The sequence below is a fragment of the Neoarthrinium moseri genome (assembly GCF_022829205.1).
Source record: "Neoarthrinium moseri strain CBS 164.80 chromosome Unknown scaffold2_Wmoseri_CBS_16480, whole genome shotgun sequence".
Lineage (NCBI taxonomy): Eukaryota > Fungi > Ascomycota > Sordariomycetes > Amphisphaeriales > Apiosporaceae > Neoarthrinium > Neoarthrinium moseri.
Genome location: NW_026055116.1, coordinates 424,280 through 437,614, shown reverse-complemented (window position 1 = coordinate 437,614; position 13,335 = coordinate 424,280). Strand labels below are relative to the sequence as shown.

Sequence of the window (13,335 nt, the reverse complement as noted above, 5' to 3'; positions counted from 1 at the left end):
GTGTTTGCACCAAAAGGGGCGCTACCTGAAGCCCGCTTAAATTTTTGGAGGCTTCTCCAATGTCATCATTAGGACTGCTAGACAGGAATTGAGTTTTCATCAAACCTTTCCTTAGGTCTGGGCAGCCATTGAATTATTGCACGAAAAGGTGCAAAATCGAAGCTGGATTTGGGAGAAGGCGATCCTATCTTCTTGGGTGGTACGTTGCGATGACTACTCCAACAGCGTGCAGCACTCATTACGATACGAGGACAGGAACTACGTACTTGGGACAGCCGCCTTTTAGAGGACGTGACTTAATAATTGATTCGTGACTGGGCACATCGCAAGAACCCAGCCGTCCGTCCCCCTTTTGAGGATTTATAATAACCTGCAATGTTACGAGGCCTTACGTTGAGACGTCCCGTTCTAGCTGAAGCGTCGACATGAGAACTGCCTAGGTCACCAAAACGAAAGAGCAATGATCTGTCGAGAATTCCCTTTCCTAGATATTTGGAATAGTGATGGCTCATTGGAAAGGACTTACAGGACGTGAATCTGACTATTCCCGACTCGACCACAGAAGCACCAGCACAGCATCGGGGGTGGTGGCTTACGCGGCATGCTCAGCCACACGCCACACGCCTGGAGCGCGTTTCAATTTAACTGGACGCGACGAGGCTGCCAGTCGCCCGAAGAGGCTGTGAGGCATGCACAGTCGACGAGTGAAAGCGATAGCTTCTGACCCGGGGTCTGAGCCTGCTTTTTATCGCTTTCCTGTGCGTTTCCCATGTATTCATGAAGATCTCGTCCTTGTGACTATTGAAAGTGCGGGGAAGTCGTCGCCTATCATCATGGATGATCGCCTCTGTGACACTCTGATCTACCAATAGAAACGCCAAGTCCCTATGGCCACCATCAAGGCGATCGAGGCCCGAACGGTAAGCCAGCCGGAGGCGGTTGACAGCGGACCAACGTTCTAATGATGCTGTCTAGGTCCATCAAATCCAGTCTGGTCAGGTGATCGTTGACCTCTGTTCTGTCGTGAAGGAGTTGGTGGAGAACAGCGTCGATGCAGGAGCGACAAATATTGGTAAGCCGCTTTCCCTTGTGTGACAAACAATGGAAAAGACTACTGACTTCTTCCGATGTAGAGGTTCGCTTCAAAAACCAGGGTCTGGACTTGATTGAGGTTCAGGACAATGGTGCCGGTATATCGCCAGAGAACTATGAGACATTGGCCTTGAAGCATTACACCTCCAAGCTCTCAACGTATGAAGATCTCACCTCGCTACAGACCTTTGGTTTCCGAGGTGAAGCTCTGTCTTCCCTCTGTGCACTATCAAAATTCTCGGTCACCACCTGCTTGGCTTCGGACGCGCCAAAGGGATCCAAGCTCGAGTTTGAGACATCCGGGAAGCTCCGAGGAACCGCTGTCGTTGCAGCCCAGAAAGGTACCACCATGACAATCGAAGGTCTCTTCAATAACCTTCCAGTACGTCGTCGGGAGCTCGAGCGAAACATCAAGAAAGAATGGAACAGGGTCATTGGCGTGCTCAACCAGTATGCTTGCATCCTCACTGGAGTAAAGTTCTCCGTCTCGCAGCAGCCGAACAAGGGAAAGAAGATTGTTTTGTTCTCTACCAAAGGCAACAGTACGACGCGTGAAAACATTGTTAATGTGTTTGGGGCCAAGACATTAACTGTGCTCATACCTCTCCAGTTGGAGTTGGAGCTTGAGCCCACCAGTGGGCCAAGCCAACACCGGAATACCCGGGGGGATGAAGACAGTACCAAGGAGGTAAAGATTAAGGGTCATGTATCACGTCCTGCTCATGGAGAAGGACGGCAGACACCGGATCGACAGATGTTCTTCGTGAATGGACGACCTTGTGGCTTGCCGCAATTTGCCAAGGCTTTCAACGAGGTCTACAAGTCGTATAATTCGTCTCAGTCGCCCTTTATCTTTGCAGACATTCAACTCGATACCCACATGTATGATGTAAATGTCAGCCCGGATAAGCGGACAATCCTACTACACGACCAGTCTCGACTGCTCGATAATTTGAGGGAGTCGCTGATTGCGTTGTTCGAGGCGCAGGATTATTCTGTGCCACAATCGCAACTTGGAGGGCCCAAGCAAACACCATTTAGGAAGCTTACTATGAGTCGCCAGAGCACAATCGAAAGCGACAAAACGAGCACAAGAAGCCCTTCTGTCGGCGTTCAGGGGGCAGTCAAGACTGGCCAAACCGGTCCACGGTCTGCTGCAGAAACAACTGGAGATCAAGATGTGGAGGATGCCGAAGAAAATGACGATGTCGCGCTTGGAGGCAGCAACATGCTGGGCGAGTCACCGGCAGGAACATATCAGGCCACCAAACTGATGAGTCGATGGCTCGACAAAAAGTCTGATGCCCGCGCAGATTCTACCACGAAGGTGTCTCCGCCGGCGCCCAACAACCGACAGGGAGAGCTATCTAGATCCAAGGAAAGAGTCGTTTCCAGGTTTTCACATGCCGACCAGGATGCAGAGAACGAGGATGACGTGGATGATGATGCCGATACCGATGCGACCGAGACTTCACTGCCAACTAACCGTGCCCCCAGTCGAGTAGCTGATTTCAATGCGCACATGGCAGAGTTGAACGAGTCGACCAGAGCCTCAGCAGGAGAGGGAGAAGATCAGGGTTCCTGCACAGCTGAACCCCGCATTCCCAGTATCTCTACGCCTTCTCGTACGTCAGATATGAGAACTATGAAGTTGAGTCCGAGGTTCAAACGCACAGCCCCAGAAGTAGCCACCATTACCATCGGCAACGATACTGTCACCAGTGTTATAGGCTCACCTGCCAAAAGGATGCGAACAGAAACGCCAAGGGAAAAGGGCTCTACAGGACAACACACTGCCTCCAAGGGAACTGCACCCATACCCTCATTTCAAGGCCGTCTCACACAGATGTTTTCCGCATCAAGCACCTCGCGAGGACGAGGCGAGAAAGTCGAAATTATCACTGGCCTGGTGGATGGTCCCCATAGGTCTCGCTCCCCTAGCGAGGAAAGCGAGGGCTTGTTTGTACAAAACGCATCTGACCTTGATGAAGTGGACGAATCTGGTGGAAGCAACGATGCGGGCTCGCCATTCCGGCAAGAGTTAACGCAAGATGCCGATGAGGAGGCTGATTCTCATATGTTAACCTCTCCTGTTGACGAAGAAGTAGTCATGGATGATGCCAACGAGTCTGGCACGCCAGCTCCATCTGAGCATAGTGACGGAGAGTATATAGATGAGGATGACAAGAAGGCGCAGGAAGAAGATAAGGTCCGGGAGATGATCGATGCTGCCGAAGACGCCACGAAAGCGACGTCAGAGGAGATGCAAAAGCGGCAGCAGAGTTTTGTCAAGGGTTTGATGAAGCGGAAGGACGGAACACGCCAGCTGCTTCAGAGAGTCCGCCTAGATGAGGATATCATCCGGTCTAGCAGTGCCTCCTTGGCAGATTCTCTCACAAAGTCCACCGCTAGCACCACCACCGACTTTCCGGAAGACAATCTTGATGCTGATGATGCAGAAGAGAAGTTGTCGCTTACCATCTCAAAGACAGACTTCGGCAAGATGAAGATTGTTGGCCAGTTCAACCTGGGCTTCATCTTGGCTGTGCGCCCAGCGGAAGCGAATCCAGACGACGCCAATGATCGGCATGCCATGGACGATGAATTATTCATCATTGACCAGCACGCGACAGATGAGAAGTACAATTTCGAAAGACTGCAGGCCACTACTGTCGTTCAATCGCAGAGATTGGTGCAGCCGAAAGCCCTCGAGCTCACCGCTATCGAGGAAGAAGTCATCAAGGAGAACATTGAGGCACTGGAAAACAATGGCTTCATGGTCAGCATAGATGAAAGCGGATATCAACCCGTGGGTTCTCGATGTCAGTTGCTTAGTCTGCCACTGAGTCGAGAGACTACATTTACACTAGCCGATCTCGAGGAGTTGATTTCACTCTTGACGGACCATCAGTCAACGTCAGCAAACACCATACCGCGGCCCTCCAAGGTGCGAAAGATGTTTGCCATGCGAGCCTGTCGCAGCAGTGTCATGATTGGCAAGTCATTGGCAAATAAGCAGATGGAGAAGCTTGTCAGGCACATGGGCGAACTGGACAAACCTTGGAATTGTCCGCATGGACGTCCGACAATGAGACACCTCTGTGGACTCGGCGCGTGGAACGAGTCGATCTGGCAGGAAGGGGACGGGCTTGGCGGTGAAGAGGGCAGACCTACAAATTGGGCTGCTTATTTAAGGGATAATCGCGACACATAGATATCGGGGGATTGGCATGTGACAAGCACCGATGGACATTTCCATGTTGGACGATATTTCTACCAGCTGCTACTGGAAGATATCTCATAGATTTTATCAGTGTTGGGGGACAAACAAAACCCAACATGTTAATAAATAGATTTATAGAACTTTGATTCATGAAGGGAACTTCTATGGACACGATCCTGTTGCCCTATACATATTTGTCGATATACCATATCAAGGTACACGCCCTTCGCACGGTGAGGGTGCGTATTTGACATCCCTTAACAGTGAAGGTTATACTAGGGATGCCCTACGTATGATACTGGTTCCCGGTATGGCTCGCAGCAGGCATGCCATAGATGGTTGGTTCACAAGGCCTGGTTTGTCCACTCAAGACGTATGACCGAATCTGTTGTACTACAGGGTCGGGCATCCTCGATATCCTGCGGTACCTACGTACGCACGTATCAAATAAGATGCCTCCCCAGCGTCTCTGCGAGTGCCTACGGGCTATCCAGCTGCGTCTACTACAGGCCGATGTCATTATACCACCTGCTAACTGAATTACACATAGACGACCAAACAATTCGCCAAGTGTTGGTTTCTGGCCTGATGCGAAACATAATGGGCATGAGTATAGTAATTCCAGTGGAAGTCAACATCATGATTTGTATCTACATAAGAGGAGCCGCCGTTAGCCCAAACGCGATACCATTCAATTGCCTGATCTCCTTGCTTCGACGATCGGGTAGTGCTTCCCAAACAGCCTCCCCGAACATATGATCCCACTCATCAGCGCACTGCCTGCACAATGCAGCTTGCTCAAACCCAATTGGATACACTCCAGAATGTCCCCAGTCAACCAGCACGAGCCGGTTCGAGTCCTTTTCGAGGATAATGTTCCGTGCCATAAGATCTTGATGCGTGAGAACCAGCCGCTCGAAATCAAACCGGGGTATATCAGGTGGGGCTTGATTAAAGCGGAGGCAAACATCAATCTTATGGTTGTACCAATCCTCCATATCCTCAATATTGGAAAAGGGTCCTGCACCATATTCGCTAAACCAAGGTCCAATCCAGGGTTCCAAGCTCATCTCCCTCACAGGGCCAGGAGGTAAGCCGTCCACTGGAATCGACTGCAAATGTGTCACAATACCGGCGACTTGATTCACAATCTCCTTGCGAGCATCTTCGTCCATACTTGGCCAAAGTTTGTGTAAGTTTTGCCCTTCAATAAAGTCCATCACCATGAACCATGATTCTGTTCTGTCAGGCCAGTCAAGATCAAAACGCGGTCTGGCAAAGTAGCGGTGGACCGCAGGGACCGGCAGCCCGGCCGATGACGCAAATTTCTGTGTCTCAGCTTGACCCTTTGACATAAAATGTCCGCCTTTGATAATGAGGTTCTTGGAGATTCGAACTAGCTTGTTCCCGCCAATCTCGTAAAATACTGGACATGCGTCGAACAGGGTTTCGAGCTGCTCATCGGATAGATCGTCGAGTTTCAGCTCGTCTGGCAAATATGTGAGTGCATTCTCCAAAGGTTGACTCGATGAGGGCTGCTCATGGAGTGGCTGCGACGTGTCGTCCGAGAACAAAGTGAAACTGCCGTTGTGGGGGTCTGACAATGAGCAGATTGGCGGTGTGACAACCTCCGCAAGTCCCGAGTTCGAAGCCAGTCCTTCGGCGGACAACTCGAGGGCTTTTGATGGTTCCGAAGATTTCAACGCTGGATGCTGTTGGGGCGATGCCGAGGTTGGGTCGTAATCCAAGACTTGGGAGCAGTTTAGGCCCCCCGTTATGTTGGTAGGCTTAGGCATCAAATCCTTGTCAAACATGAGAGTATTTACTGCTTAAGTGAGCGGACGGTAACAGGAATAATTCCCTTTCTTATGGCCTCCTGAGAAGGAAGTGGTGTTCGGACGAAAATACTGAGGAGAACTTGTGGGTAATATACTGCTGTTGAAATAGCAGGACTCAAGTTGGTTTATAGCGCAGTATCATACTAACGGGGTCCATACATCCCATGGACTGGCGAATAAGCTTAGCCTTAGCATGTTGTCTACACCAAAGACGTATTGATCAGAGGAACCTTGATTTGAGATCTCAGAACTCGGCTCTCCAAACTCTGGTTGCAATTCTTGCGTCAAACTGTCCACGATTTGTCATCCTTCTCACTCTGAACTAACAGCTCTCACACCGCCAAGTTAATCAACGAGGACTACCTCTTCTGACTTATTATTACCACCTTTCAAGTGTGATCCCAATCAGACCGTCCCACTGCCTGTCTGAAATGGTACATCGACATTCTCGAATGCCGCCTCGCCATTGCCTTCAGTCTAGGATTCCAAAGCTTCCGTTCCTGAGCGGCACCCCTGTCAGTGACAATCTGGAGGATATCAATGGAGAGCTCCGCCTCAGCCTTCTCAAACACATCCGACGACCACGAGACCATCATCACCTTAACCCAACCCTGCGTTCTCGACGTCATAATAGCGCCTAACCTTCTCACGAAACGATCTGCGTCCATGTCAACCATTCTATTGTCCTCAATTCTGCATGCCGCATGTATCAAGCCTGTGTCGACCACGACAAATACTCTTTGTACACATCGAAAACATCTATCTAATATAGTGAACCAGTCTGAGGTAGAAGATGCGCTACTGAGGTCTTGTATCGACACAGAAAGCGGCTCAGCAGTGCTTCCTGTCGTACGGCCTAGCAAAAGAAGTGTTTGCAGGACTAGGGACTGTACAATATCTGTAAGTGTCGGGGTGTGGTCGGACCCTGCAGGCAACGCCCACACTGCTGGTGCCTGTGCGTCAATGACAACATCTAGAAAATCGACCGCGAAGTCCATTGGGCTATTTTTGATCCCATGCCCCTGTGCGATGAGTAATGTGGATTGTTGGCTCGAAGCCCACGCCTCAAGCTTTGGTATCTCGCTATGGGGCATATGCGTTGGCGTTCGCAATCGTCTACGATTCCTCAACGACCGGCCAAAGCCCAGCATTTGTTCGGCATTTCCGTATTCAGAGTCAGAAGACTCCAGAATCTGACGCAAGTTGCCAATTTGCCACTCCAAAAGTAGCATATTTTGCTGGCGTTGATGTATTGTCATTTGCCTCTGAATCATCTGGTTTTCTGTTGATCAATATCTTGCGTCAGTACTTGCGGTGTCAAAGAGCATACGTCTTTACTTACCCACTAGCGTTTGGTTCATCGAAAGAAAGTGATTTTGCATGTATGACATCTCTGATCTGAGTGTTCTTACCTCTAGATGTACATCGCGCAGCTCCGCCTTGAATGCTGCATTTGCGAGATCATCGACGCATCTCGACCGCTCTGCGATCTCGTCTACTATATTCTTGAAACTCAGTTTGTATGGGCTGACGACAGCTGAGAGGGCGTGCTGTAACTTTGACTTTTTATACCACTTGACCGACTCAAGGACGAAGTCAAGAATTTTAGTGTACACACTTGCAATTGCTTCTTGCATCTCCTTGGTCGGATATAGTTCGCATAAAAACTTGGTCCTGGGCAGCACGTTCGCTATATTGGCAATTGCGCGAGCAAACTCTGCCAGAAGCTCTTCATGATTTATGATGGCCTGGATGATCAGCCTACGGATTCCCTAGCCTCGCGTATTAGCCATGTAGTAATGAAAGTGACTTACCGTGAAGAAGAACTTGAAGGCGCCCCAGGCAAGGGACACATACTCAGGATAATGTTGTGAAAGGGTGTCAAAAACGGCTGAAGCGTAGAGAAATATCAGCGCCCTTTGATCTTGCTTCTAAATGAGATGACCTCGATGGTAGGATCTTCAACTCGAGGGGGCAGGACATACGCGCGTAGTAGACAACTCTTGACGAGCAACTTGCTAAAATCGATCTGACTTTGCTCTTTCCGGAGTGGCTTTGGTACTTTGCCCTTGCCTCGAACAGTGCGTTTTGAACATCTTCCATAGAGTTCTTCCCACGCAGCCAGATAAGATCGCAATCACTAGGCGTCATCTCCTTCTTGAGCACCTCGACAGCATTATCGAAAGCTTGTTTGGCTGGATTCGACCAACTACACACACTTTGAGTGTCTGTTGCATTCGTACGAATCATGCAGGAACTGACCGTGTGGTTGATTCGTTGCGATACCATGCAGACAACGTTTGTCTTGAAGTACTCAATTCATCGCACTCCCCTGAGTGGAGTCCTGTTGCGCACTCCTTGTACCTACGTAGTACAATCCCTTGGGCATCCTCTGGCGTCTGCAGTTCTGCCAGGAGACTATTCAAAGATGTCTGCTCTATGCTGTAACATTGTTCCAAGTGGTCTCGGCTACTAGAATCTTGCTGCAACTGGGTAGGCCGGAACAGAGCCATAATGTGAAGGCTCCGACATACAAATGAAGTTCAGCGTATAGTTTTGCGTTGAGTGATGGTCTGACATCTTGATCGTTAGTTCTGATTTTGTCGTGTGATAGGTGTCAGCCTGATGGTGGCAGTGCTTTCGCAGCTACATGCCAACATGCATGCTGCATTGGTACTTGAGCACTCAGCCACACTGTATCTACAGTCGCTTATGCGACTTCAACGCCGTTCCGGTGGTGTCTGTCGCAGGTTCAGACTGCTTCTCCGAGTACATTGGTCAGCGGAAAGGGCCATGAACAAGCCCTAGAGGAGGTGTCTGGCACCAAGCTTAGATGGAATGCTCACACTTGGTGTCAATCTACAGCTACGTATTCTAGCCTTGCTGACACTACTTAAAGGCTGTGCAATTATATTGCCTACGGACCTTGCCTATTGCCTGCAGGGCAGCTTGAATTAGTGTACGTGCCGTGGTAAGCGGCCCAGAAAGAAGGTCGTTAAAAGGGCTCTTCGCCACTTAACAGCGTACGTTTCCTGGGAAATTGGATTCACTCGAACTGTCACGGGTTCTCACTTTGACTGACACGCATTCCGAATCATCGTTCCCTCTAATGTTCAAACTTGCAGTGAGCTGATTAATTGAAGAATTGACAACATAGCTAAGGACAAGTATATATTCACACCACCAGGTAGTATTCTGCAAATCCATATCCTGCGTATACTGATTAGATCAAGATCTTGACACCAGTGCCTATACCATTAACAATGGAACGATGTGGACCTTCGAAGCCGTCATTAGCTGCAGTTTCGCACCCAACTCTGTTCATGCAATCGACCATTTCAAAAGATGATACACTCGGTGCAGCGGTGAAAGAACAGATACTTCTACGGTCCATTCCACCCGCCGGGCTTCCCCCTCCAATGCCAGGTACCAAAGACCGTTCAATTTCTACCACAAGTCGTGACTGACGTAAACCTTTGAAGTTTTCAGAGGCCCACCTTCTATCAGACCACCGATACCTCCACCAGGAATAGATTTCAGAGGCCCTCCACCTCCTATCAGACCACCGAAATCCCCATCAGGAAAAGATGATGAATCATGGGGTTTGGAACCACAGAAGAAAGTGGCTCGACAAGATCGAGAGCAATTTCATCTATCACAGGCAGTAAAAGACAGCCTTGACACTCAAAACGAAGCTGAGCATTCTACCCATGGATCTGGCGATTGGCGAAAGTCGTTGCAGGCTCAGAGGAAAGATGGGCCGTTCGTCACCGATGGTACTGGTCAAGCCCAGCTTCAAGGTCGAGTCGCACCATCTTGGACGGATGAACGAGCCACAACACTGGCAGGGAGGCCAAACATAACTTTTGCATTGAGCTCGCTCGCCGATGAGTACTTGAACATCGATATTCTGGACGAGGACCGAACTTCATCACAGTACATGGCGTTCTTGCTTGACGTTATCCACAATCTGCAAGCAAGGTTAGAGTTTCAAAAGAGAAACATGAAGCCTCTACCACCTCAAAAAGAAGAACAAACCGAGACCATAGCCTTGGACAAGGGACCACGGTTCCTTGTGTTGCATCGGGTTTTTTGTGGAACATCACATCACGATCATGACGCCACGGTGTACGAGGATGTGCCCACACTAATGGACCAGGATAGTGGTGCGCCGCTGGGAGAAGAAATGCTTTGTGGGAAAGTGATAATTAGAGATGTGGAGGCCTATTTAAGGAAGCAGAAGAATGTACACTTTGTCGTCTACAAAGAGTACCGTTGTGGGCATGGGTCAAGTTGGGGAGCGAGGCAGCGTCGTCACACTGACCAGCTCTTGACGGACCCATTTAAGATGACGCGATCTGACATCTCACCACGACAGGAGAGAATGAAGATCGTGTCCCCAACGCTTCAGCGAGCGCTCAATGGAGTCGCCACTTGTAAGTTGGATCAGATCACCTTTGATGACCCCTGTGAGGATAGTGAAGAGTTGCAAGCACCCTATATGTTTCTCTTCCATCATCGTCGACAGCTCCAGGAAGTCGTCCAAGAAAACCAAGTACATGGTCCATCAGTCAAGCTGCTATTAGAATACCTGAACGCCAATTTCGGGCAGGAGTACATCGACGCAGAGGCCATGATTGCTAGAGGATTAGTGGCGGAAAACAACATTGACAAACTTTTCAAACCGAATCAGATCGTCGTTACTCAAGAAAAAGGTATATACAATGCCTACATGCTTGACGAGTGGCCTGTCAAGAAGTCAAATCAACTTATTTTCTCTGGGTGGCAGTGGAGCTACAATGGTCGGAACCTGGAACGCAATGTATGGCGCCACATATTGGACCTCAACTTTCTCGACGAGAAACAGATCAAAAAATTGAATGTACAGCCTATTGAACACGTTGAAGAGGATGTCATCATCAGATTGCGCGAGCGTGGGAACCAGTTCTGGTCTATGAAAAGACAACGCCTCGTGTCTTACGATGGCTGGGACCACCATCACAGTTATTTCTACGTAAGACATTACTTGTGGCAGTATTAATAACACTAATTTAACGTGACACGACTAGTCTAGAGAGCGTTTCATGGTTGATATGGCGACATATGCCAAAATTCACGGGAGCCAACACAGGCCCAAGATTGGAGGGCCTGACCAGTTCGATAGCATGCCAGACATGATCTCGCAAGATGACAACCTCACAGATGATCAGTCTCTTCTTTTGCCTCCGACTATGCATGGATACAGTCTCAGGGAAAAGAAGTGGGGTAAAAAACCATTGCAACCTCTGTTTTACACTCTCGCTGACGATGGTCAGTCTCCATCAATATTGATCAAACGAGCGAGGTCGTTTGGAATAAGCAGGCCTTCAAAAGATTGGTGTTGGATAGCGAAACCAAGGACTTGATCAGTGCACTTATCGACGTGCGGATGTCTGACTCGAAAAAGATGGACGACCTGGTTGTTGGTAAAGGAAACGGGTTGATAATGCTCCTCCATGGAAGCCCAGGAACTGGCAAGACTTTGACAGCTGAAAGGTATTCCGTTTCCTAGCTATGACTCTAACTGAATCTTAATAACGACTTGGTTAAAGTGTGGCTGAATTCGCGGAAAAGCCGTTGTACCGTGTCACCTGCGGAGATATGGGAACCGTGGCCACAACCGTGGAAAAGTACCTTGAGACTGTTCTCTACCTGGCCAAGATTTGGGATTGCGGTGAGTTTTGAGGTTTCTCGTCGTCGTTCAAATCTAACCTCTGAGCAGTTTTACTCCTAGATGAAGCAGATGTATTCCTAGAGGAGAGATCTGTCTCAGATCTTCAGCGAAACAGTTTAGTTTCCGGTAAGCGATTTCATTATGCTCAATACTATACTGGAGCTCGCCTATTTTCTGGAACCTGGGCTCACCATGATGTGCTTTAGTATTCCTCCGCGTACTTGAGTACTACGAGGGGATCATGATTCTGACATCCAATCGCGTTGGTACTTTCGACGAAGCGTTTCAGTCTAGAATACGCGTAGCGCTCAGATACGAACCCCTCACGTTCAAGAGCCGCAAGGCCATTTGGCGAAACTTTTTCGACATGCTTGATGATGATGACGACGACATAAAAGTGAATATCAGAGGGCTCGATGACCGTTTGGAAGAACTCGCGGCTTACAAAATGAATGGGAGACAGATCCGGAACGTTGTACTGACAGCCCGACAGCTGGCCCTGCATCGGCAAGAAAGCTTGGAGTGGAAGCACTTGAGCCAGGTCCTGATCTTGTCGGATAATTTCAGCAAATACCTCAAAGATATTAGAGGAGTCAGTGATGAGACTTGGGCGAAGAGCCAATCGCTACGGTGAAAGTACGGACACCAGTAACAGGGTATACTAAGTTGTGATTGTACGACGCTGTGGGTTCCGGCGGATTTTGGCAAAGAAGAACCATGTTTGGGCAAAATATATGCGCATTTATTGCAGAGAACACTGTCATTAACAATACCTAAATTTTCAATCGTCTTATCACAGGGAATGAGTATCGCTCAGCAGTCAACGGTTCAGCTGGCGTTTATACCTGAGCATTGGCGTGAAAAGTCCCTCTCACGAAGTCTTTCTTATAACGATTGTTTCCAAATCCCGGACAAAGTCATCTCAAGCTACTTATATTGAAGAGATAGATGGTCTAAATTAAATATGTGGCAGTCAGTTGGTTTTTGTCGGCGAGGGCATGAACAAGTCGAAGGTAACTTCTGCTGACTTGGATCCTTTCAGGGCAGCTCCAATCCCAATAGAATGGACGGAAAGAGTAGAAAGGAGGACTGGTACACAATCTGGCCTGCCCTGCACCGGTACCTATGAATCGGTGTTTAAAAGCCATTAGCGGTGAAGAGATTCGAAAGTAAGCCGCGTTTCATGTTTCTGTCTTCGGGCCGGAGCATCTCATCCAAGAGGAGAACCAGCTTGGCTACCGAACCCAATCACGTGTCCGACACCGGGACTCAATATAGGCTTGGTCTGTTTACATCCAACCAAATTGACACAACCCAGCCTGGATTGCCCAAATCTCATCTAGCCACCTTACACAGATCCTTGTGAACAGGACACAGTTTCTATCTACGTGCGACCAACAACCTGTCATGCCGCCTCTGTATCCAGACCCCGCCTCGATGCCGCCACTTCCTATTGAAGAGGAAAGGAT

At 49.0% G+C, this 13,335-nt stretch overlaps 4 protein-coding genes across 4 annotated transcripts; 2 read left to right on the top strand and 2 right to left on the bottom strand.

The window, feature by feature from the left end:
- Positions 1–887: 887 nt before the first annotated feature.
- JN550_000888 (uncharacterized protein) lies at positions 888–4,306 on the top strand (the record flags this gene model as incomplete). Its single annotated transcript, XM_049320895.1, has 3 exons — positions 888–920; positions 976–1,072; positions 1,134–4,306. The coding sequence occupies 3 exons, from the start codon at positions 888–890 to the stop codon at positions 4,304–4,306; spliced, it is 3,303 nt and encodes a 1,100-aa protein (XP_049176794.1).
- A 659-nt stretch (positions 4,307–4,965) lies between these two features.
- On the bottom strand, positions 4,966–6,129 carry JN550_000887 (uncharacterized protein; the record flags this gene model as incomplete). The annotated part of the gene is made up of 1 exon (XM_049320884.1): positions 4,966–6,129. One exon carries the CDS (start codon positions 6,127–6,129, stop codon positions 4,966–4,968), a length of 1,164 nt encoding a protein of 387 aa, XP_049176793.1.
- Positions 6,130–6,542: 413 nt separating this feature from the next.
- Positions 6,543–8,666, bottom strand: JN550_000886 (uncharacterized protein; the record flags this gene model as incomplete). Its single annotated transcript, XM_049320873.1, has 5 exons — positions 6,543–7,435; positions 7,496–7,925; positions 7,968–8,044; positions 8,139–8,362; positions 8,416–8,666. The coding sequence occupies 5 exons, from the start codon at positions 8,664–8,666 to the stop codon at positions 6,543–6,545; spliced, it is 1,875 nt and encodes a 624-aa protein (XP_049176792.1).
- Positions 8,667–9,416: 750 nt separating this feature from the next.
- On the top strand, positions 9,417–12,500 carry JN550_000885 (uncharacterized protein; the record flags this gene model as incomplete). Its single annotated transcript, XM_049320862.1, has 7 exons — positions 9,417–9,579; positions 9,636–11,167; positions 11,223–11,418; positions 11,469–11,688; positions 11,745–11,866; positions 11,915–11,992; positions 12,073–12,500. The coding sequence occupies 7 exons, from the start codon at positions 9,417–9,419 to the stop codon at positions 12,498–12,500; spliced, it is 2,739 nt and encodes a 912-aa protein (XP_049176791.1).
- Between the last annotated feature and the right edge of the window lie 835 nt (positions 12,501–13,335).